At 43.4% G+C, this 23,854-nt stretch overlaps 1 protein-coding gene across 1 annotated transcript in view; it reads right to left on the bottom strand.

Annotated features, from left to right (window-relative positions):
• The window catches only part of ptpn23a (protein tyrosine phosphatase, non-receptor type 23, a), a 115,643-nt gene that overhangs the window by 30,862 nt on the left and 60,927 nt on the right, over positions 1-23,854 (bottom strand). The window contains exons 11-18 of the mRNA XM_067978769.1: positions 17,030-17,088; positions 13,515-13,594; positions 12,970-13,084; positions 8,395-8,460; positions 7,186-7,331; positions 5,212-5,508; positions 4,311-4,465; positions 3,598-3,749 (exon numbers count right to left, since the gene is read on the bottom strand). Coding sequence (XP_067834870.1) covers positions 3,598-3,749; positions 4,311-4,465; positions 5,212-5,508; positions 7,186-7,331; positions 8,395-8,460; positions 12,970-13,084; positions 13,515-13,594; positions 17,030-17,088 — 1,070 coding nt within the window. The remainder of the gene's footprint in view (positions 1-3,597; positions 3,750-4,310; positions 4,466-5,211; positions 5,509-7,185; positions 7,332-8,394; positions 8,461-12,969; positions 13,085-13,514; positions 13,595-17,029; positions 17,089-23,854) is intronic.

Here is a 23,854-nt window from a genome sequence, read left to right as displayed (position 1 = left end):
CTGCAAGCTACTGATGTTCAACAAATACAATGGATCAATCTAGTGGTTACTCAACTAACACGGGGCTGAGGCAATTCATTATTCTTCATTTGCCATGACCGTTACGGGAATGGGATAATAATTTTGTTACAATGCTATTTTTGACTGCCTCCAGATCATGATAGATTTCATACTGTTAGCATTCTCTGTTCAAATCACAGTAACGAATAAAAAGCATTCCAGAAAGCAACACTTAAATAAAATTCCTCAGAAGTAACACTGCTTCATAGCCTCTTCAATATCCAAAAGGGCTTGACCTTACCTACCCATTATATATGACAAGTAATTCCACACAACTACTTGATTTCTCTGTAACACTGTAAATTTAAGGTAGGTTCTCCATTTCTTTCGCACCAATGTTTTTGAACAAATTAACATTAATTTGCCCTCTTATAAAGAAAATACCATATTCGAGTAGCATACTGTCTCTCCTCATTCTCCTAACCAAGTCTACAATCTTCGGCACAATCGATAACTCCATCTTCCTTGGTCCACCTCTGTGGTACCGCCCAATCATGGTTCCGTTCCTATCTGTCCTAATATAGCGAGTACACCTTCTCTAACAGCTTATTCTTCTTCCCCTGCATGGTTATCTTTGAAGTGCAACAAGCTTAACAGTCCTCCTTTTCCTCATCTAAATGCTGTCCATTAAAAATTCGGATCTGCCGCATGTATCTACTCAGGTTCAGTGGCGTCAATACCTCCCATAAGTGGTCTGGCTGCCTGACTTCTTATAAAAGTCGACTCCCACTGCCTTGTGGGTGCTAGCGCAGTTGCAGGATACGAGAGTGCAACAATGAAACTCCCTTGTGATTTGCATGTTTTAAGCACGTGAACCCCTTTAATCTCTGAGGGCGGACTAAGTTCACATAATGCCGAACGTAGTTTGGTTTGGGTTCATAAGTGTTCTATCTACCATGGAATAAAACACCAGAGTATGATGAAGGTCATATGGCACAATCAGTTCAACTTCCATGTGCATACCATTATAAATAAAGAACATGTGTACACTGGGTTTGGTGGGCTCTTCACTTAATGTGAAAACAAGAACTCTCCCGACAAGGGCAGAGGTTCCATTCTGGCAGCCTGCTGCTGACTTACTTGGGCAGTGAGGAGAGCATTGGAGAAATTAAGGTGAAGACGATACAAATGAGGGTTTCATTGATGGTGTGTTAGATCGGGACATATGCAGGTGAATTTGTGGAGGTGGGAGGAAACAGTTTTCACCTTACACTAACCCCAACACTCAGACTTGCATCCTACGAAATTGGCTAAGGGATGGAAAGCAGAGAATAATGGTGAACGGTTGTTTTTCACACTGGAGGGAAGTATACAGTGGTGTCCCCCCAGGTGTAAGGTATTAGGACCATTGCTTTTTTTGATATATATTAATGACCTGGACTTGGGTTTCAGTTTCAAAGTTTGCAGATTAATCAAAACTCAAATGTAATAAACAGTGAGGAGGATAGTAACAGACTTCAGGAGGACATAGTCTAATGGGCAGACACATGGCAGATGTAATTTAACACAAAGAAATGTGAAGTGATGCATTTTGGTAGGAAGAATGAGGAGAGGCAATATAAACTAAATACTAGTTTTAAAGGGGGTGCAGGAACAGAGACCTGGGGGTGTACGTACACAAGGCTTCGAAGGTGGCTGGACAAGTTGAGAAGGCTGTCAAAAAAGCATATCAAATGCTTTGCCTTATAAACGGAGGCAGAGTACAAATGCAAGGACATTATGCTAAACCTTTATAAATCACTGGTTAGGCCCCAGCTAGTGGACTGTGTCCAATTCAGGGCATCACAATTTAGGAAGGATTTCAAGGCCTAAGGAGAGAGTGGAGGGGTGGTTTACTATATTGGTACCAGGGATGTGGGACTTCAGTTACGTGGAGAGACTGGCGAAGCTGGGGTTGCTCTCCTTAGAACAGAGAAGGTCAAGGGGAGATTTAATAGAGGTGTTCATGAAAGGTTTTGATAGAGTAAACAAGGAGAAACTTTTTCTAGTGGCAGAAGGTTCAGTAACCAGATGGCACAGATTTAAGGTAATTGGCAAAAGAACCAGAGGCGAGATGAGGAGAATTTTTTATTTTTGTTTTTAAACACAGCGAGTTGTTATGATCTGGAATGCATGGCCTGAAAGGGTGGTGGAAGCAGATTCAATAATAACTTTCAAAAGGGAATTGGATAAATACTTGAAGGGGAAAAATTTGCAGGGCTGTGGGGAAAAGGCAGGGGAGTGGGACTAAATTGGATAGCTCTTTCAAAGAGCCGGCACAGGCACGATGGGCCGAATGACCTCCTTCTGAGCTGTATCATTCTACGATTCTATCTTGAACGATGTCTGTACACAAATCACCAACCTCCATTAGCTCCCATACTTCAGTACATTGAGTTTAAAATCCTTATTCTCAATTTCAGATTCCTCCGCTGCCGCTTGGCCCAACATCTTTCCCAGTCCTACATCTCAGTATCCACCCTCTGCTCTTCCAACTCTAGTCTGTATCTACCCTCCTCACACAGCTGCACCAATAGCAAAGCATTCAGCATGCATGCCTATGCAGTCCAGAACATCTTTCCTGAACTCTTTCCCTTTGCCATTTCACTCCTCACCTTCAAAAGCCTCAACAAAACCCATCTCTGACTTCAATCTCCATCAACACCCCCATCCCCGTAACTTGCTACGCAGTGTCCTCTGATCTCCTGAAAAACGCCTGGAGATATTTCTTACGTGAAAGGTGTTAAGTGAATGCAATTTATTAGCCTTCATATCATTCGAGGGATAAATAATTTACGGCCACAACTGTATACAAGTTACAAAGAGCCCACTTTTGAAATTGCACTAGTTGTTTTACTGGTAAATGTGCTGACTTCTGATCCTCAGTGTGTAATTTATAGATCTCCTTGGTACCTCTTAGTCATTTTTATTTCTTTTTGCTACGTGTTCATTGGTAAGCTCCCCGGCTGTTCTGTTGTGATTTGCTATAAACTGAAAACAATAATTGAGTCAATCCAGTGCAGTGTAATGGTCCCTTTTCAGGTGCAACAGACACGTACTAACCTCCATTAGCTCCCAGAGGTACAGGTCAGCCATGATTTAATTGAATGGCAGAACAAGCTCGACAAGCTGAATGACCTACTCCTCTTTAGATATATGACATATGTTTTTAAGCTAATTTTCTCACCTCATCTCATGAAGATACACTTACTAGGCTATGGTTGTAAGGGCGCACCAAGTACTTCATCCAACTGGCCAACCCTAGTGTAAGCCCAGAAAGCAATCACTGGAAGACTATTCATCTGAGGTGGGGATCATGGGTAAATCAGATCCTATTCTCACCCAACATCCTAAGTACGCAGGGGTTGCTGAATGGTGATCAGGAGCTGTAACACTGGCTCCCTAGCCCAGAAGCCAACTGTAACCAAGTTCACCACTATTGCAGACCTGGGATTAAATAAGGGATTTTCCTGTATTGTATGTAGCACCATATGGTGCATCTTGCAGAGAAAATGTTTCAATAAATATCAAACACCCCTCCCTAGAACAACTACTTACTTATGCTCTGTTTCAGCGAGAGCTTTCCTAACTGCAGCATACTTGACATTAGCATCTGTCAAGGCCTTCAAGATGTTTTCTTGGGCAGCAAGGTTTTGATCAATGTATACTTTCAGTTGGTCATATTTCTTCAGCTGTTCTTCAAAAAGTTTCTGCAATTAGATTTTTTTTTGGAGAAAGTAGTTACAAATTTTACTGGTTACATCATGAGCATTTATTTGCCTTTCCCCCCTCCCCAAAAGTAAATTATCTACTGACTACAAACCAACTATGGTAAAAACACTATCTTCTTACGACCAAATAATTGAATTAAGCAGCAGTAAGCTGTCAGCCAAGCCTTCGCTGAACTGAGAGCAAAGAACAAGGGAACAAACTAGGAGAGAAAAAAAAAAACACAATTACAGCAATGATAGGAAATAAAAGTGGACTGAACTTGTGATAATAAATGTGGATAATATTTAGACCCAGCAGCCAATGTACAGTACAGCAAAATACCATTACAGTTCATCTGGCTGGTCCCAGATTTGGATCTGACACAAGCACTGTCTGGTCAGAGGTTAGAGGTGAGAGGTGAGTGTGTGACCTGCAGGAACCAGTTAGCATCAGCTGGGCTGGTGAAGGCTGTTTTCAGCATTGCATTTGAACTATTCTGAACTGCATGGGCCTGAAGTCTGTATTTGTTACATGTCAGTGTGATACAGTTGCTTATCTACCTTCATTTCTGAATGGTCCGCTGTCACTAAAGTTGCAGTGATGTCGTCCTTCTGAATGGCATCTCTGAGCTGCTGTATGAGCGAGGAGCGCTGGTCTCTCATTTCCTCAACCTTCAACAGAATACGCTTCATGTTCTGGAGAACACCCTTTTCCTCTGTAAAATATAGGGCCAAAAACAATGCTAAGCATTACCGCACACTAAGCTGAGGATGTGATAACCAAGCGTGGCCACTGGCCACTGCCAGTATTCCCCAACTAAGTGGCAAAAGTTTAAGCTAGGAACAAGAACAGAACAGGACAAGGGTGACAGTAACAGAGATTGGTATGATTCCAAGGTGCCCATAAAAACAGAAGATTGAACACTCCTGTTCTTGTGCAGCTTTACTGTGGAATGCTGTGTAGTGCAGGTGATCTGAATAAGGACATGGAGAGAGATGATGAGGGCAAACACAGTGTATACATAGGAAATAAATGTGTCACTGATATTGAGTTGGTGGGAAGGGTGGAGTAAATGGGAAAGCAAGTTTACAAATTGTCTGGAAGTTACTTGAACTAGAAGTATGTAGACCTAGGTGAAATGTTCAGAATATTCCATTTCTTACCAGTTTAAGAATTATATATTTTTCCATGGGTTAAGAAGGGGAGGAAGACGGTATCCAGTGTATAGGGACCAGACAGGGTTAGACAAGTCTATGATGAAGTCTTGCAGTTGACTAGCCTACCAACACCTAGTGAAGGTGAGCACATTAAAAATGATCCTATGAACTACAAAGTGGAGGGCACATGAAACCGTAACGCAGCAACGAGTAAATGACTCTAGGGCATAAAATTGGCAAGAAAAAAACATGGTTTTTACACACAAATCGCAAAACCAAACAGATCAAAAATACAGTTTAATACCGTCAGAGACAGTGGGAGTTGGCAAAGCAGCACGAAGATCTTCCAAGGGTCCACTCAGCAACCGTAAGTTACTGATGTGTAAATTCATTGCCTTGTGCAGCTCAGTATTGGTGAAGCTGGCCTTCTCGTGTACTTCCATGTACTTGGACCACTCCTTGCTGAGTTCGGACATTCCGCTTGGCGGGGTCCGTTTTCCATTGCCCTCTTGAAATTTCTGCTCCGTTAATTCATCCTGGTTGATAAGATCCCTCAGCTCTCTCAGTGATGCTGCAACATCAGTGTACACTCCAGACAGAACTGGGGGAGAAAAAAATTGAAGAAGTCAACTGTGCAGCTAAACCAATGCCACCAATTCCATCAACACGTGGGATAGAGCTTTCAATACACAGCCTACTGAACTGTAGATACCAAAAGGGGGTCGCAGGTGCAATCAACATTCTGTGCTGAGTGGCCGTTCTCAGCTAGGATAGTGTTGTCCAATAGAACATAAGAACATAAGAAATAGGAGCAGGAGTAGGCCAAATGGCCCCTCGAGCCTGCTCCGCCATTCAATAAGATCATGGCTGATCTGATCCTAACCTCAAATCTAAATTCATGTCCAATTTCCTGCCCGCTCCCCGTAACCCCTAATTCCCTTTACTTCTAGGAAACTGTCGATTTCTGTTTTAAATTTATTTAATGATGTAGTTTCCACAGCTTCCTGGGGCAGCAAATTCCACAGACCTACTACCCTCTGAGTGAAGAAGTTTCTCCTCATCTCAGTTTTGAAAGAGCAGCCCCTTATTCTAAGATTATGCCCCCTAGTTCTAGTTTCACCCATCCTTGGGAACATCCTTACCGCATCCACCCGATCAAGCCCCTTCACAATCTTATATGTTTCAATAAGATCGCCTCTCATTCTTCTGAACTCCAATGAGTAGAGTCCCAATCTACTCAGCCTCTCCTCGTATGTCCACCCCCTCATCCCCGGGATTAACCAAGTGAACCTTCTTTGTACTGCCTCAAGAGCAAGTATGTCTTTTCTTAAGTATGGACACCAAAACTGTATGCAGTATTCCAGGTGCGGTCGCACCAATACCTTATATAACTGCAGCAATACCTCCCTGTTTTTATATTCTATCCCCCTAGCAATAAAAGCCAACATTCCATTGGCCTTCTTGATCACCTGCTGCACCTGCATACTAACCTTTTGATTTTCTTGCACTAGGACCCCAGATCCCTTTGTACTGCAGTACTTTCCAGTTTCTCGCCATTAAGATAATAACTTGCTCTCCGATTTTTCCTGCCAAAGTGCATAACCTCACATTTTCCAATATTGTATTGCATCTGCCAAATCTCCGTCCACTCACCCAGCCTGTCTATATCCCCTTGTAGGTTTTTATGTCCTCCTCACTCTCTACTTTCCCTCCCATCTTTGTATCACCTGCAAACTTTGATATGTTACACTCGGCCCCCTCCTCCAAATCGTTAATATAGATTGTAAAGAGTTGGGGACCCAGCACCGACCCCTGCGGAACACCACTGGCTACTGATTGCCAGTCCGAGAATGTACCATTTATCCCAACTCTCTGCTTCCTGTTAGATAACCAATCCTCCACCCATGCCAGAATATTACCCCCAATCCAGTGATTCTTTATCTTGAGCAATAATCTTTTATGTGGCACCTTGTCGAATGCCTTCTGGAAGTCTAAACACATTACGTCCACTGGTTCCCCTTTATCCACCCTAGAAATAGTGACCGGCCACAGATACAGCGACACCGTTTTAGCCACATGCACTGATTTTTTATAAACACACACAAACATAAAAGTGGTTACACTATAGGTTGTTATATATATATAATCACAGAAAATGAAAAATAAACCATTTGAACTTTGAGAATATAGAAATTTCAACATCACTGAAATCCACTTAACCTATTAAGTCAATCATTTAACCGGATGTGGAAGGGTTTACATTTGCACAGTAATGTACCTTGCATGGATTGAACCAGGCTTTTCACAGTGTCTGGTCGGACGCTCAGCGCTGCACACTTTTCCATCAGGACTGGAGGGATATGATTATACATGTCTAAATTATCTATCGACTCTGGGTCAATCCTCAAAGAATCCATGAATTGCCTGTTATAAAAGGAAATAAATCAGATTTCAAATCAGTTCAAATGTGTAAGCATTTCTTTTAAATTCTCTGCTCTCCCTTAAACAATCTGCTCAATTCACAATATCAATTAAAATATGTACTATCAATAAAACGTGTTAAGGTGTCTGATAAGTGCGGGGAAATCCAGGTGAAGTAGAATGGATACTTTCTTTTTCCAATGACTCCTTTTAAGTCACGGAATTCACTTGGCTCCAACAGGTATGAGTTAAAGGCGTTTCACAGTTCTCATCTTACAATATACGGCAGAACTGTCAAAGACAGCAACATCATCACTGCTTTAGGGACCGATTGACCATCCGAGTCATACACAAATATCCTTCAAATAAAAACTGAACGTAGCTCCCTCTCTAATCAGCCAATGTACTTCCAATTGAAAAGTGATGGGAAATGACAATTTTACTTAAAAAAAAATATACTGTGATCACAAGATGGATTGGGATGAAGCCCAATTGATCTCTTCCTTCCAGAATACCAACACTAATATTTTTCTACTGCAGCTTTAACATCCATCAGAATAGGCAGGCAGGATCTCAGTTTAACATCTCATCTGTAGGAAGGCACCTCTGACAATGCACTACAATGTCAGCCTAGACACCAGGATATGCCCAAGGCTTGGTGTGGAGCTTCTCTGCAAGATAGCTGTCCAACATCCGCCTAGCACCTCCCGCAACTCAGAATGCAAACTTAGCGTTTGAAGAATCACAGGTGCTAAACCTGTATCTTACCACAACACAGCAGAATTAGAGCATGCCCTTCCCCTTTCAGATGCCCCACTATTTTTCTTAGGAGGTCCTTCAAATGACCTGTTGCACTACATTCTGAAACTCGTTTTCCTGCAAGGACATTCTGACCTATCAGCTGATCAGTTTAGATTTAATATAGTTTTAATATATTTGTGCTTTTATAGTGTGACCTATCATGTTACAACTTGTCAAAACCCTTCGCACAATGAATTGCTTTTTGAAGTACACCTACTGTTCTGCAGGTAAACACAAGAGTTATTCATTTTGTCACAATACCTACTCTAATACTTCATTTTTGCTGTCTATTTTAGCCACCACCTCTCGTAGCAATTTCGCTTTTTCTTCACTAGAAAAAAAGGGATAAAAAAAGTGAGACATAGGATACAGCTGCAAAGATCGAATGTTTCAAAATATTAAAACCTTTACATCATGTGCGTGTAAACCTATACAATATATAAGGCAGAACAAGGTGGTTTAGAATAGTGGAGATAGAGAGAAAAAAATTGAAAATACAGTATACTTCTGAATTCAAATATTGCTTTCTGCTCATAAAATTTAGATTATCCAATAATGCTAATTAGTAATTTAAATGAAACAGCACACAAGCTTTTGTTTGGCACAATTTAAATTCAAGTTAACAAACAGATTAAATGAAACTACTCTGAATAAAAAGCAGACTGCATTGAAAACTTGAAATAAAAAGAGAGACTATGCATAGCAGGTTGGTCAGCATCTTGAAAGAAGAGAGAAAGACAGGTTAACACCTCATGTAGAGACCTTTGCCAGACAAACTCTGACCTGTCTTTTTTGTGTTTTAGACACCGTTCAATCAGCTGTGTATTTCCAACAATTTCTAACCTGCCTTCAAAACTACTTTAAAAATTTTCCAGTTTCCTACTCTGCTGCAGACAGTGACTCGTGTTTGGGTCAAATTCCACAAGCACTGCCTGCTCTTGGGTATCTCATCATTCTCACCAAAGTGGTCAGCAGCCTGGAAAGTGGATACCACCAATCTACTTGACTGTATTTAGAAGGATGGGGGTGTCATAGCCAGACTCAGCCCTGTCAGTCAATGCTCACATACATGCATTTCCCTACAAGGGTCACGGGACAGCAGTCAGGAGCCCTGGCTGATTTCGGCTCCGTAGCCTAGCAACAGTGAGGCCAAGTGTAGCAACCTCATCAGCACGCCCAGAACAGCTGATACTAGCATCAAATTTTTACCACTTTCAGTTTTGATCACTAATTCAGTCTTGCAGAGTAAAGAACTGAATAGTTAAAAATTACATCTATTAATGGCACTAGTGGGGTAATTCTGCAATTCCACACTTGCAATGGAGCATGGGCCAGAGAATCGGGAGTACAATGCCATAGTCCTACTTCAGGCTCCCAAACTCTTTCAATCGCAGCTTCCCACTCAAAGAACTGGATTGCAGAACTAGCCCTTAGATATACATATGCTGATAAAAAACGTTACAGTAAGCAGTTCATTGGAGTTTTGATCATTCTTTTCGTTCTTCCATGGGGAGAGGTTTGCGTAGAGTGTTGAACTCCCTTTGCTATCCAAAAGCAAATTAATTGATCTTGAATATTTATCTACTATTCATGTCAATTCATGGCAAAATAAACCAGGAAAGGTGGCTCAACCGTGGCTTACAAAAGAAATTAGGGATAGTATTAGATCCAAAGAGGAGACATATAAAATTGCCAGAAAACATGGCAAGCCTGAGGATTGGGAGCAGTTCAGAATTCAGCAAAGGAAGCCAAAGAGATTGATTAAGAGGGGAAAAATAGAGTAGGAGAGTAAACTAGTAGGGAACATAAAAACTGACTGTAAAAGCTTCTATAAATATGTCAAGAGAAAAAGATTAGCGAAGGCAAATGTAGGTCCCTTACAATCAGAAATAGGGGAAATTACAATGGGGAACAAAGAAATGGCAGCACAATTAAACACATACTTTGGTTCTGTCTTCACAAAGGAGGACACAAATAACCTCCCAGAAATGTTAGGGAACCAAGGGTCTAGTGAGGGAGGAACTGAAGGAAACCAGTATTAGTTAAAAAAAAAATAATGCTAGGGAAATTAACGGGGCTAAAGGCTGACAAATCCCCAGGGCCGGATAATCTACACCCCAGAATACTAAAGGAAGTGGCCCTGGAAATAGTGGATGCATTGGTGATCATCTTCCAAAATTCTATAAACTCAAACAGTTCCTACAGATTGGAGGGTGGCAAATGTAACCCCACTATTTAAAAAAGGGAAAGAAAAAACAGGGAATTACAGACCAGTTAGCCTAACATCAGTAGTGGGGAAAATGCTAGAGTCTATTATAAAAGATGTGATAACAGAACACTTGGAAGGCATTAACGGGATTGGATAAAGTCAGCACGGGTTTACGAAAGGGAAATCAGGCTTAACAAATCTACTGGAGTTTTTTGAGGATGTAACTAGTAGAATAGATAGGGGAGAACCAGCGGATGTGGTGCATTTGGATTTTCAGAAGGCTTTTGTGCAAAGGTTAGTGTGCAAAATTAAAGCACTTGGGATTGGGGGGAATATACTGGCATGGATTGAGAATTGGTTGACAGACAGGAAACAGAGTAGGAATAAACAGGTCTTTTTCCAGGTGGCAGGCAGTGACTAGTGAGGTACCGCAGGGATCAGTGCTTGGGCCCCAGCTATTCACAATATAAATCAATGATTTGGATGAGGGAACTAAATGTAACATTTCCAAGTTTGCAGTTCTGGTCGCCACACTACAGGAAGGATGTGATCGCTTTGGAGAGGGTGCAGAGGAGATTCACCAGGATGTTACCAGGGCTGGAACGCTTCAGCTATGAAGAGAGACTGGGAAGATTGGGTTTGTTTTCCTTGGAGCAGAGGAGGCTGAGGGGGGACATGATTGAGGTGTACAAAATTATGAGGGGCACAGATAGGATGGATACTAAGGAGCTTTTTCCCTTCGTTGAGGGTTCTATAACAAGGGGACATAGATTCAAGGTAAAAGGCGGGAGATTTAGAGGGGATTTGAGAAAGAACTTTTTCACCCAGAGGGTGGTTGGAGTCTGGAACTCACTGCCTGAAAGGGTTGTAGAGGCAGGAACCCTCACAACATTCAAGAAGCATTTGGATGAGCACTTGAAATGCCATAGCATACAAGGCTACGGACCAAATGCTGGAATATGGGATTAGAGTAGACAGGGCTGATGGCCGGCGCGGACACGATGGGCCGAAGGGCCTCTATCCGTGCTGTATAACTCTATGACTCAAAGCTGGGGTGGAATGTGAGCTGTGAGGAGGATGCAAAGAGGCTCCAATGTGATTTAGACAAGTTGGGTGAGTGGGCAAGAACATGGCAGATGCAGTATAACGTGGATAAATGTGAGGTTATCCACTTTGGTTGTAAAAACAGAAAGACAGTTTCTCATCTGAATGGTGATAGATTGGGAAAAGGGGAGGTGCAATGAGACATGGGTGTCCTTGTACACCAGTCACTGAAAGCGAGCATTCAGGTGCAGCAAGCAGTTAGGAAGGCGAATGGTATGTTGGCCTTCATTGCAAGAGGATTTGAGTACAGGAGCAGGAATGTCTTACTGCAGTTATACAGGGCCTTGGTGAGACCACATCTGGGGTATTGCGTGCAGTTTTGGTCTCCTTATCTGAAGAAGAATGTCCTTGCCATGGGGGGAGTGCAACAAAGGTTTACTACTGATTCCTGGGATGGCAGGACTGACCGATGAGGAGACATTGGGTCGACTAGGCCTATATTCACTAGAGTTTAGAAGAATGAGAGGTGATCTCATCGAAACATAAAATTCTAAAAGGACTAGACAGACTAGATGCAGGGAGGATGTTCCCGATGGCTGGGGCGTCCATAACCAGGGGTCACAGTCTCAGGATACTGGGTATGCCATTTAGAACAGAGATGAGGAGAAATTTCTTCACTCAGAGGGTGGTGAACTTGTGTAATTCTTTACCACAGAAGGCAGTGGAGGCCAAGTCATTAGATGTATTCAAGGAGGAGATAGATATACTTCTTAACGCTAAAGGGATCAAGGGATATGGGGACAAAGAGGGAACTGGGTATTGAGTTAGATGATCAGCCATGATCATTTTGAATGGAGGAGCAGGCCCGAAGGGCCTAATGGCCTACTCTTGCTCCTATTTTCTATGTTTCAATCCTTGTCCTCATAACCTTTTCTACAGCTCTCACCCTATGTAAAATAGTTCCACCCGACTTCCCACCTTCCTCAGTTTCAATCTTCTATCCCCTGGTATTTGAACCCTCAGCTAGCATATCAGCTTTGTCAACCCCTTTAATTCTCCCAAATCTGCGACCTCCACCACCTAGGACAAGGGCAGCAGATGTATGGAAACACCGACACCTCCAAGGAACACACACCATCCTGACTTGGACACATACTGTCGTTCCTTCATCGTTGCTGGGTCAAAATCCTGGAATAGCATTGTGGTAGCACCTTCACCACATGGAGTGCAGCGGTTCGAGAAGAATGCTCACCACCCCCTTCTCAAGGGCAACTGGGGATGGGCAATAAATGCTGGCTTTGCCATCGATGCCCATATCCCGAGAATGAATAAAAAAATTAAAAACTTCAATTAGGTCACCTTAAAGTCTCCTCTTCCAAAAAGAGAACAAGGCTAAATTCCTTGAACTTTCCTCATGATTTACATACTGTATTTGCAAAGAAGTGCGTGTAGCTAGGAAAGCAGCCTTCTTTAAGGCAAAACATCCCCCAGATGTGGTACACTAATGTTTAGAAGGACTCATTTCAAAGATCTTGCGCTTAATTTTCAGTAACGTAGATCTACAGAAGCTGCAAGCTTCAGGCTCACCTGTACAGGGACGAGGCTTCATGGGCTTCCATTGGTACCAATTTTGCAAAAATGTCAGGACCAGTCACATTTGGATCAGTTGGGTTGACAGGAAGGGCTTTTACCAGAGATGCTCCTATTAAAAACAGATTACCACAAGAGCTAAAATGTTAATTTATTTGCCTGTACACTTACTTTCAGAGATAAAATTGTACTTAATGGACATGAACACGCACAAAAATCCTCTAAAGTTTGTGGTCTTTTAAAATTAAGAAACCTAGTTGAAGGGCAAAAGCTCATAGTACTGGATACCATAAGATTGCAATGAGGAGGAGAAATGAGGTGAGGAAATAGTGGGCTGCAGGAAAATGGGAAGAGCAAAGGAAGCAAGGATTTCAGACCTATAAATCCTGGAAAGAATGAGTTCGGTTACAAGCCATTATTAGTTGTGCACAACATCCCATATACAGACTAACAAGAAAGGATACAGTATTACACTACTTAAAGAACTGCTTTTGTTTTAAGTTTGAATGCTGGTTAATAAAGCATAATCTTAGAAAACTTGCCTTTTACAGACGAAAGTGAATCTAGAGGTGGTACAGCCTCATGGTAGATGAAGTCATTGTCTTTCTTGGCAGCATTGTACCTAAACAGGCATGTGTAAGAAAGATGATCTAGACTTAAGATGTCGAAAGTTTTTATATGTTCTCTCATTTTTCTTCCCACCCAAACACGAAAATTTGTGAAAGCTCTTCATAGCACAATCTCCACAAGGACTTTCAAGCTGGAACAACTGAACTGTTGCCACTAGGAAATCGTCCAATAGCACAGTATGCAAACTCTCAGATATCACTTGTGGGGCCTCCTCACAGTGGGCCTGTCTGAACTGTGTTAGCTGATCCAAGGTGGAATACAAAGGGGACGAAGTGATGCTTCAGTTGTACAGAGCCTTGGTCAGACCCCATTTGGAGTACTGCTTTTAGTTTTGGGCACTGCACCTCAGGAAGGCCTTGGTGGAGATACAGCGCAGATTCACCAGAATGATGCCAGGGCTTAAAGAGTTAAATTATACGAGGACAGGTTGCATAAACTTGCCTTGCATTTAGAAGGTTGAGGAGTGATCTAATTGGTGTTTAAAATGACAGAAGGATTTGCTAGGGTAGATAGAGAGAAACTACTCCCTCTGGTGGGGGAACCTAGAACAAGGGGGCACAATCTTGAAATGAGAACCAGGCCATTCAGGGATGAAATCAGCAAGCACTTTTCCCCCCACAGAGTTGTGGAAATGTGGAATTCCCTCTCCCAAAAAGCAACAGCTGCTGGGTCAAGTTAAATTTTCAAGACTAAGATTGACATTTTTTTTTATTAGGTAAGGGTATCAAGGGATATCGATCAAAGACAGATAAATGGAGTTGAGGTACAGGTCAGCCATGATCAAACTGAATGGTGGAACAGGCTCGAGGAGCTGAATGCCCTACGCCTGTTCATTTGTAAGCCAGGTTTGCAACAAGGACACAATTGGCTTCAGTTTCTCTTGTCCATTGGGAGAGAAGAAAGGGTGGGGGGCAAGTAGAGGAGGAATAAGAGGAAGAGGAAAAAGGGGAGAAGGAAACAATCATCCAGGAGTCCCAACCCTGATTAGTATCTAGCGATCCCTGTTGGAAAGTGTGCATGCGGATGTCAGACGTGGGCAGGATCAGATTACTAATGCTCCCTACGTTTGAATAGATGGTCAACTGCCTTCCAGGGAAACACAAAGAAAGCCAGCTGGGCAAGGTACTAATGGCTGACTGGCACCTGTGGAGCTCTAGACCATCCAGTAGTAATGGGGGTGAGAATGAAGAAACATTTTTTTTAAATCAGTTTTGATTAAGAGATCCTTATTCACTGGTTTTAAGTTTAACACAAAAGTTGTAGAGGGTTGTTTTTCAAACTGGAGGCCTGTGACCAGCGGTGTGCCTCAGGGATCGGTGCTGGGTCCGCTGTTATTTGTTATTTATATTAATGATTTGGATGAGAATTTAGGAGGCATGGTTAGTAAGTTTGCAGATGACACCAAGATTGGTGGCATTGTGGACAGTGAAGAACGGGATCTTGATAAATTGGGCCAGTGGGCCGATGAATGGCAGATGGAGTTTAATTTAGATAAATGTGAGGTGATGCATTTTGGTAGATCGAATCGGGCCAGGACCTACTCCATTAATGGTAGGGCGTTGGGGAGAGTTATAGAACAAAGAGATCTAGGAGTACAGGTTCATAGCTCCTTGAAAGTGGAGTCACAGGTGGATAGGGTGGTGAAGAAGGCATTCGGCATGCTTGGTTTCATTGGTCAGAACATTGAATACAGGAGTTGGGATGTCTTGTTGAAGTTGTACAAGACATTAGTAAGGCCACACTTGGAATACGGTGTACAGTTCTGGTCACCCTACTATAGAAAGGATATTATTAAACTAGAAAGAGTGCAGAAAAGATTTACTGGGATGCTACCGGGACTTGATGGTTTGACTTATAGGGAGAGGTTGGATAGACTGAGACTTTTTTCCCTGGAGAGTAGGAGGTTTAGGGGTGATCTTATAGAAGTCTATAAAATAATGAGGGGCATAGATAAGGTAGATAGTCAAAATCTTTTCCCAAAGGTAGGGGAGTCTATAACGAAGGGGCATAGATTTAAGGTGAGAGGGGAGAGATACAAAAGGGTCTAGAGGGGCAATTTTTTCACTCAAAGGGTGGTGAGTGTCTGGAACGAGCTGCCAGAGGCAGTAGTGGAGGCAGGTACAATTTTGTCTTTTAAAAAGCATTTGGACAGTTACATGGGTAAGATGGGTATAGAGGGATATGGGCCAAGTGCAGGCAATTGGGACCAGCTGAGTGGTATAAACTGGGCGACATGGACATGTTGGGCCGAAGGGCCTGTTTCCATGTTGTAAACTTCTATGATTCTATATAGATGAGTATGGCCCTTTGGCTCATCACAAATCATTCATCCAGGAAGAATCTACAGCCTTCCCATCTCTTTCTTTAATCACTTCAATAATGTCTCCGCTACTGTGGAGAACTCCCTGACAACAGTCGTGGAACTGTAAGTATGCCGTGTTCCTAGATGAACTTTTGATGTCAGGCATTTGTGGGCAACTTAGTACCTTCCTTCAGGATGCTGAAGTAAATCCCCTGCCTAAGTTGCTGACAGGAAACACTAATTTCTGACAAAGGTCCATTAAGAGGTTCAGTGTTTCAAAACCCAAACCTTTGTACCTTCAAGTTTTCAAATTAAATTTTGGTCAGATTTACATTATCTCCTTTCCCAACTGTCAAAAGCTTGTTGTACTGAGCTCACAGGTCAATAGAGTGCCACTACACTGACCAGGTCTAATTTCTGACCAAGTTTGGTGGATGACATCTGTTGTTCCAATTACCTAAAGAGTTATCTCGCCAGCAACTCAGGCAACTGCACATTATGAAACCAAGAGCTCTCATCGGCAACAATGTCAGATATAATGTATAAAGGACAAGAAACTTATAATAAAAGCATTCAATAGAATGAACAAAGGGGCCCGGGTCACAGTGGTTGAAAGAGTGTCTTTATATCTTGAAGACCCAGAATCGAATGCAGCTCAGATGATGGAATGCAAGTTTTCTTTCTCTCTGCCAACTGCAAGGACCCTTTCTCAGTGTATACAGTCTAATCCAACTCCAAGTGAACACAAGTTAATAGCACAAAAATGCCAATTTAGTTCTAATCTGTAAGGCAGTCTTGTTCAGAAAGGCATGAGAAAATGGGAATGTCACACTGGTATAGCTGCATGCTCTTAATGCTGGGACTCTCTTGGGGCACTACAGTTACAACTCTGCATCTGACCTGTGGAACACTAGACCAGAGAGTCCACGATGTTGAAGACACAAAGTAGGAAAATAAACTTTCTATTCCCCAGCGCTGATGTCTGTCACACTTTGAACAAAATTAATCCAAACATCTGGACACTTCACTTCGAAAGGAACTTGTTTTCACTTAATGCGATTTAAAACTAAAAGTACAACATTTAAACAGATCACTTGCATGGATAAATCTCTTTCAATTACTTACTTTCCTCCAATTACATCCATAGTAAATCGCAGTGCTTCTTGTACAGTCTCTGGCTGACCCTAAAAAAACAAAATGATAAGTCCACAATCCACTTTTGTACTGGATATTTCACACACGAGTAAAATAATTGGCAACTCCTCCACCTCCCACCAACCACAAGCACAAGTCCACCGGCAGGACAGATCCACCAGAGGTGGCAGTACAGTAATATACACTCAGGAGGGAGTGGCGCTGGGAGTCCTCAACATCGACTCCGAAACCCATGAAATCTCATGGCATCAGGTCAAACACGGGCAAGGAAACCTCCTGATTACTACCTGCCGCACTCCCTCAGCTGATGAATCAGTCCTTCTCCATGTTGAACACCACTTGGAGGAAGCACTGAGGGCAGCAAGGGCACAGAATGTACTCTGGGTGGGGGACCTCAATGTCCATCACTAAGAGTGGCTCGGTAGCACCACTACTGACCAAGCTGGCCGAGTCTTGAAGGACATAGCTGCCAGACTGGGCCTGCAGCAGGTGGTGAGCGAACCAACATGAGGGAAAAACCCACTTGACCTCGTCCTTACCAATCTACCTGTCGCAGGTGCATCTGTCCATACAGTATTGGTAGGAGTGACCATCGCACAGTCCTTGTGGAGATGAAATCCCGGCTTCACACTGAGGACACCATCCAACATGTTGTGTGACACTACCACTGTGCTAAATGGGATAGAGTCAGAACAGATCTAGCAGCTCAAAACTGGCCATCCATGAGGTGCTGTGGGCCATCAGCAGCAGCAGAATTGTATTCCAGCATAATATGTAACCTCATGGACCAGAATATTGCTCACTCTACCATTACCAACAAGCCAGGGAATCAACCCTGGTTCAATGAGCAGTGTAGAAGAGCATGCCAGGTGCAGCACCAGGCATACCTAAACCTGTTGAAGCTACAACACAGGACTAACATGCATGCTAAACAGCGGAAGCAACATGCTATAGACAGAGCTAAGCGATTCCACAACCAACAGATCAGATCAAAGCTCTGCAGTCTTGCCACATCCAGTCGTGAACGGTGGTAAACAATTAAACAACTAACGGGAGAAGGAGGCTCTGTAAACATCCCCATCCTCAATGATGGCAGAGTCCGGCACCTGAGTGCAAAAACCAAGGCTGAAGAGTTTGCAACCATCTTCAGCCAGAAGTGCCCAGTAGAAGATCCATCTCTGCCTCCTCCCAATATCCCCACCATCACAGAAGCCATTCTTCAGCAATTTCGATTCACTCCACGTGATATCAAGAAACGGCTGAGTGCACTGGATACAACAAAGGATATGGGCCCCGACAACATCCCGCCTGTAGTGCTGAAGACTTGTGCTCCAGAACTAGCAGCGTCTATAGCCAAACTGTTCCAGTACAGCTACAACACGGGCATTTACCAGACAATGTGGAAAATCGTCCAGATATGTCCTGTCCACAAAAAGCAGGACAAATCCAAGCCGGCCAATTACCGCCCCATCAGTCTACTCTCAATCATCAAAGTGATGGAAGGTGCCGTTGACAGTGCTAGCAAGCGGCATTTACTCACCAATAACCTGCTCACCAATGCTCAGTTTGGGGTCCACCAGGACCACTCGGCCCCAGACCTCATTACAGCCTTGGTCCAAACATGGACAAAAGAGCTAAATTCCAGGTGAGGTGAGAGTGACTGCCCTTTTTTTTTATTCATTCATGGGATGTGGGCGTCGCTGGCGAGGCCCACATTTATTGCCCATTCCTAATTGCCCTTCAGAATGTGAGCCGCCTTCTTGAACCGCTGCAGTCCGTGGTGAAGGTTCTCCCACAGTGCTGTTAGGAAGGGAGTTCCAGGATTTTGACCCAGCGACGATGAAGGAACGGCAATATATTTCCAAGTCGGGATGGTGTGTCACTTGGAGGGGAATGTGCAGGTGGTATTGTTCCCATGTGCCTGCTGCCCTTGTCCTTCTAGGTGGTAGAGGTTTGGGAGGTGCTGTCGAAGAAGCCTTGGCAAGTTGCTGCAGTGCACCCTGTGGATGGTACACACTGCAGCCACAGTGTGCCGGTGGTGAAGGGAGTGAATGTTTAGAGCAATGGATGGGGTGCCAATCAAGCGGGCTGCTTTGTCCTGGATGGAGTCGAGCTTCATGAGTGTTGTTGGAGCTGCACTCACCAAGGCAAGTGGAGAGTATTCCATCACACTTCTGACTTGTGTCTTGTAGATGGTGGAAAGGCTTTGGGGAGTCAGGTGGTGAGTCACTTGCCGCAGAATACCCAGCCTCTGACCTGCTCATGTAGCCACAGTATTTATGTGATTGGTCCAGTTAAGTTTCTGGTCAATGGTGACCCCCAGGATGTTGATGGTGGGGGATTCGGCGATGGTAATGTCGATGAATGTCAAGGGGAGGTGGTTAGACACTCTCTTGTTGGAGATGGTCATTGCCTGGCATGAATGTTACTTGCCACTTATGAGCCCAAGCCTGGATGTTGTCCAGGTCTTGCTGCATGTGAGGACGGACTGTTTCATTATCTGAGGGGTTGCGAATGCAACTGAACAATGTGCAATCATCAGCGAACATCCCCATTTCTGACCTTATGATGGAGGGAAGGTCATTGATGAAGCAGCTGAAGGTGGTTGGGCCTAGGACACTGCCTTGAGGAACTCCTGCAGTAATGTCATGGAGCCGAGATGATTGGCCTCCAACAACCACTACCATCTTCCTTTGTGATGTGGAGATGCCGGTGATGGACTGGGGTTGACAATTGTAAACAATTTTACAACACCAAGTTATAGTCCAGCAATTTTATTTTAAATTCACAAGCTTTCGGAGACTTCCTCCTTCCTCAGGTAAATGTTTCAGGAGCTCAGGTAAATGTTTCAGGAGCTCCTGAAACATTTACCTGAGGAAGGAGGAAGTCTCCGAAAGCTTGTGAATTTAAAATAAAATTGCTGGACTATAACTTGGTGTTGTAAAATTGTTTACAATCTTCCTTTGTGCTAGATATGACTCCAGCCACTGGAGAGTTTTCCCCCCGATTCCCATTGACTTCAATTTTACTAGGGCTCCTTGGTGCCACACTCGGTCTAATACTGCCTTGATGTCAACTGAGGGGAGAGTGACTGCCTTTGAGTTCCTCAGGGCAGTGTCCGAGGCCCAACCATCCTCAGATGCTTCGTCAATGACCATCCCTCCATCATAAGGTCAGAAAGGGATGTTCGCTGATGATTGCACAGTGTTCAGTTGCAACCCCTCAGATAATGGAGCAGTCTGTGCCCGCATGCAAGACCTGGACAACATCCAGGCTTGGCCTGATACGTGGCAAGTAACATTCGTGCCAGACAAGTGCCATGCAATGACCATCTCCAACGAGAGTCTAACCACCTCCCCTTGACATTCAATGGAATTACCATCGCCGAATCCCCCACCATCAACATCCTGGAGGCCACCATTGACCAGAAACTTAACTGGACCAGCCACATAAATACTGTGGCTACAACAGCAGGTCAGAGGCTGGGTATTCTGCAGCAATTGACTCACCTCCCGACTCCCCAAAGCCTTTCCACCATCTACAAGGCACAAGTCAGGAGTGTGATGGAATACTCTCCACTTGCTTGGATGAGTGCAGCTCCAACAACACTCAAGAAGCTCGATACCATCCAGGACAAAGCAGCCCGCTTGATTGGCACCCCATCCACCACCATAAACATTCACTCCCTTCACCACCGGCGCACTGTGGCTGCAGTGTGTACCATCCACAGGATGTACTGCAGCAACTTGCCGAGGCTTCTTCCACAGCACCTCCCAAACCCGCGACCTCTACCACCTAGAAGGACAAGGGCAGCAGGCACATGGAAACACCATCTGCACGTTCCCCTCCAAGTCTCACGCCATCCTGACTTGGAAATATATCGCCGTTCCCTCATCATTGCTGGGTCAAAATCCTGGAACTCCCTACTAAACAGCACTGTGGGAGAACGGACTGCAGCGGTTCAAGGTGGCTCACCAGAACCTTCTGAAGGGCAATTAGGAATGGGCAATAAATGCTGGCCCTGCCAGCAATGCCCACATTCCATGAACGAATAAAAAAAAAATTTTCATTGCTGTCATTTTCACCCAAGTTTTTCTTCGTATTTGTATTGCCTCATATCAGGCAGCATCCTAGTGAATCTACCCCCTCTATTGCCTCAACATCCTTCCTACAGTGTGGAGCCCAATACTCTAACTACAGTTTTACTCAGCTAAGACTGTCCATTACATCGCAATTTTTATATTCTATACCTCTTGCCATAAAAGCCAGTATTCCATTAGCTTTTTTGAAGAAAAAAATGGCGGCACCCACTTGCTGTCGTGAACGGAAAACCTAAATTGCTCTGCTCTGCCACATCAACCAACCTTCCACAAAAGTATAATTATTACATTTTAATTTTAAAAAAACAAAAGTACCACCTCACTTACTGACACTGAATTCCAGCTGTCACTTTTTTGCCCATTCCACCAATCTTAGCAATACCTCCTCGCATCTTCCTTTACTTATATTAATTATTTACTATCCCTCATATTTTAATATTAGCTGCAAATTTTGACACCACTCTCTCTAGCCCTATATTCAAATCATTGATGTGAACAGAAGTTGTCCCAGAACTCAGTCCTGTGGGACACCACTACCCATTTCCAACCCATCTTAGCTTATACATCAAGAAAACAGACAGTAACCTGCTCCCCCACCATCACAACAGCCAACTGTCCCTTTAATGAATCCAAAGTTTTTGTCTCCACTACTCTACCCAGAAGTCCTTTTAAGTGTTGACCAATCCTTGAAGTTGAACTTCCTGATTTCAGTGATTCAAGTCTGACGAGAAATCAGCCTAGAGTCTCTCTTTTCCACACTGCAATCAGGACTTGAATGTTTTCCTAGTGCCTTGGCAGCCAAAACCAAAACAGTACTCAAGATGCGATGTTGCCAGAGAACTCCATGTTTAGATCAGTACGATTTTTAAGTACTGCAGGATGTCTGCTCAAACATGCTTTATTGAGACCTGTGATATAGCATTGCCTGTCATTGTACATGATTTACAAAATACATTTTTTTGTTTCTCTAAAGATGCATCAGTGGAAGCCATTTTCCAAGAAACAAAAATAGTAAAAATCTAGTTCATGAACCCAAAATTCCAGCTTAATGCACAAAACTTTGACCAACTGATCTGTTTTTCATCTGAGCACATCCACGGTTTACACCAGAAAAAATACAGCAAATCCAGGGAAGTGTGAGGTAATGCATTTGGGAAGGGCAAACAAGGCAAGGGAGTACACAATAAATGGGAGGATACTGAATGGTGTAGAGGAACAAAGGGACCTTGGAGTGCATATCCACAGATCCCTGAAGGTATCAAGACAGGTGGATAAGGTGGTTAAAAAGGCATATGGGATACTTTCCTTTATTAGCTGAGGCATAGAATATAAGACCAGGGAGGTTATGTTAGAACCATATAAAACATTGGTTAGGCCACAACTTGCGTACTGCGTACAGTTCTGATCACATTACAGGAAAGATGTGATTGCACCAGACAGGGTACTGAGGAGATTTGAGGATGTTGCCAGGGCTGGAGAATTTTAGCTATGAGAAAAGATTGGATAGGCTGGGGTTGTTTTCTTTGGAACAAAGGAGGCTGAGGGGAGATTTATTTGAGGTATATAAAATTATGACGGGACTAAGAGTAGATAGGGAGGATGTATTTCCCTTAGCAGAGTGGTCAGTGACCAGGGGACATAGATTTAAAGTAATTGGTAAAAGGATTAGACAGGAGCTGAGGAGAATTTTTTTCACCCAGAGGGTGGTGGAGGCAGAAACCCTCAACTCATTTAAGAAGTACTTGGATGTGCACTTGAAGTGCTGTAACCTACAGGGCTGCAGGACCAAGTGCTGGAAAGTGGGATTAAAGCTGGACAGCTCTTTTTTGGCTGGCACGGACACGATGGGCCAAATGGCCGCCTTCTGTGCTGTAACTTTCTATAATTCTACGAAATAAATTATTCTCTATTCTTCTCTAACCCTGGGTCCTGAATTAGTTGATCAACTCTCTCGGGTGGAGATTTAATTGCCCTTTGCATCTTGCGATTACTTAGAAGGTATTGCTAAAGACCTAGGTGTTTGGTAATTGCACTGCCAGAGTGACACTGTAAACAATTTTACAACACCAAGTTATAGTCCAGCAATTTTATTTTAAATTCACAAGCTTTCGGAGATTTTCTCCTTCCTCAGGCAAATGTTTGCCTGAGGAAGGAGAAAATCTCCGAAAGCTTGTGAATTTAAAATAAAATTGCTGGACTATAACTTGGTGTTGCAAAATTGTTTACAATTGTCAACCCCAGTCCATCACCGGCATCTCCACATCAAGAGTGACACTGAGGTAGGCTGACTCTGGAAAGTCAAAGATGCTAAGGTACTTAACCTTAGCCAGAGATATGGACGCAGTTGACCTCAACACCGCTTAGTTTAGGGCAGGAAAGAACACGTGTGTGGATGTCAGGTGAAGAAAGGTTTGAGCTCGGCCTGATGCTCCACACTGTCAGGTAGCCCATCAACAATCACTGTCAAGACTCTCAGATGAAGAACGGACAATTGGGTGATTGGTTGATACTTAGAGTGGCACCTTCAGGAGAAGAGGAAAAGAGAAAAAATTGGGAAACAAAAGATTGTATGTATGATAAAAAATTGGGGTAAATGCAAGTTTTTCAGGCCAGTAGAATGTGGGTAGCAGTATGCCCCAGGGATATGTACTGGGAACTCATATTTTCATTTTGCAAATAAATGTTTTGCATGCAG

This window comes from Heptranchias perlo, chromosome 3, assembly GCF_035084215.1.
Source record: "Heptranchias perlo isolate sHepPer1 chromosome 3, sHepPer1.hap1, whole genome shotgun sequence".
Taxonomy (NCBI): domain Eukaryota; kingdom Metazoa; phylum Chordata; class Chondrichthyes; order Hexanchiformes; family Hexanchidae; genus Heptranchias; species Heptranchias perlo.
Note: the sequence above shows the minus strand (reverse complement) of the source record. Positions and strands in the feature narration are given on the sequence as shown.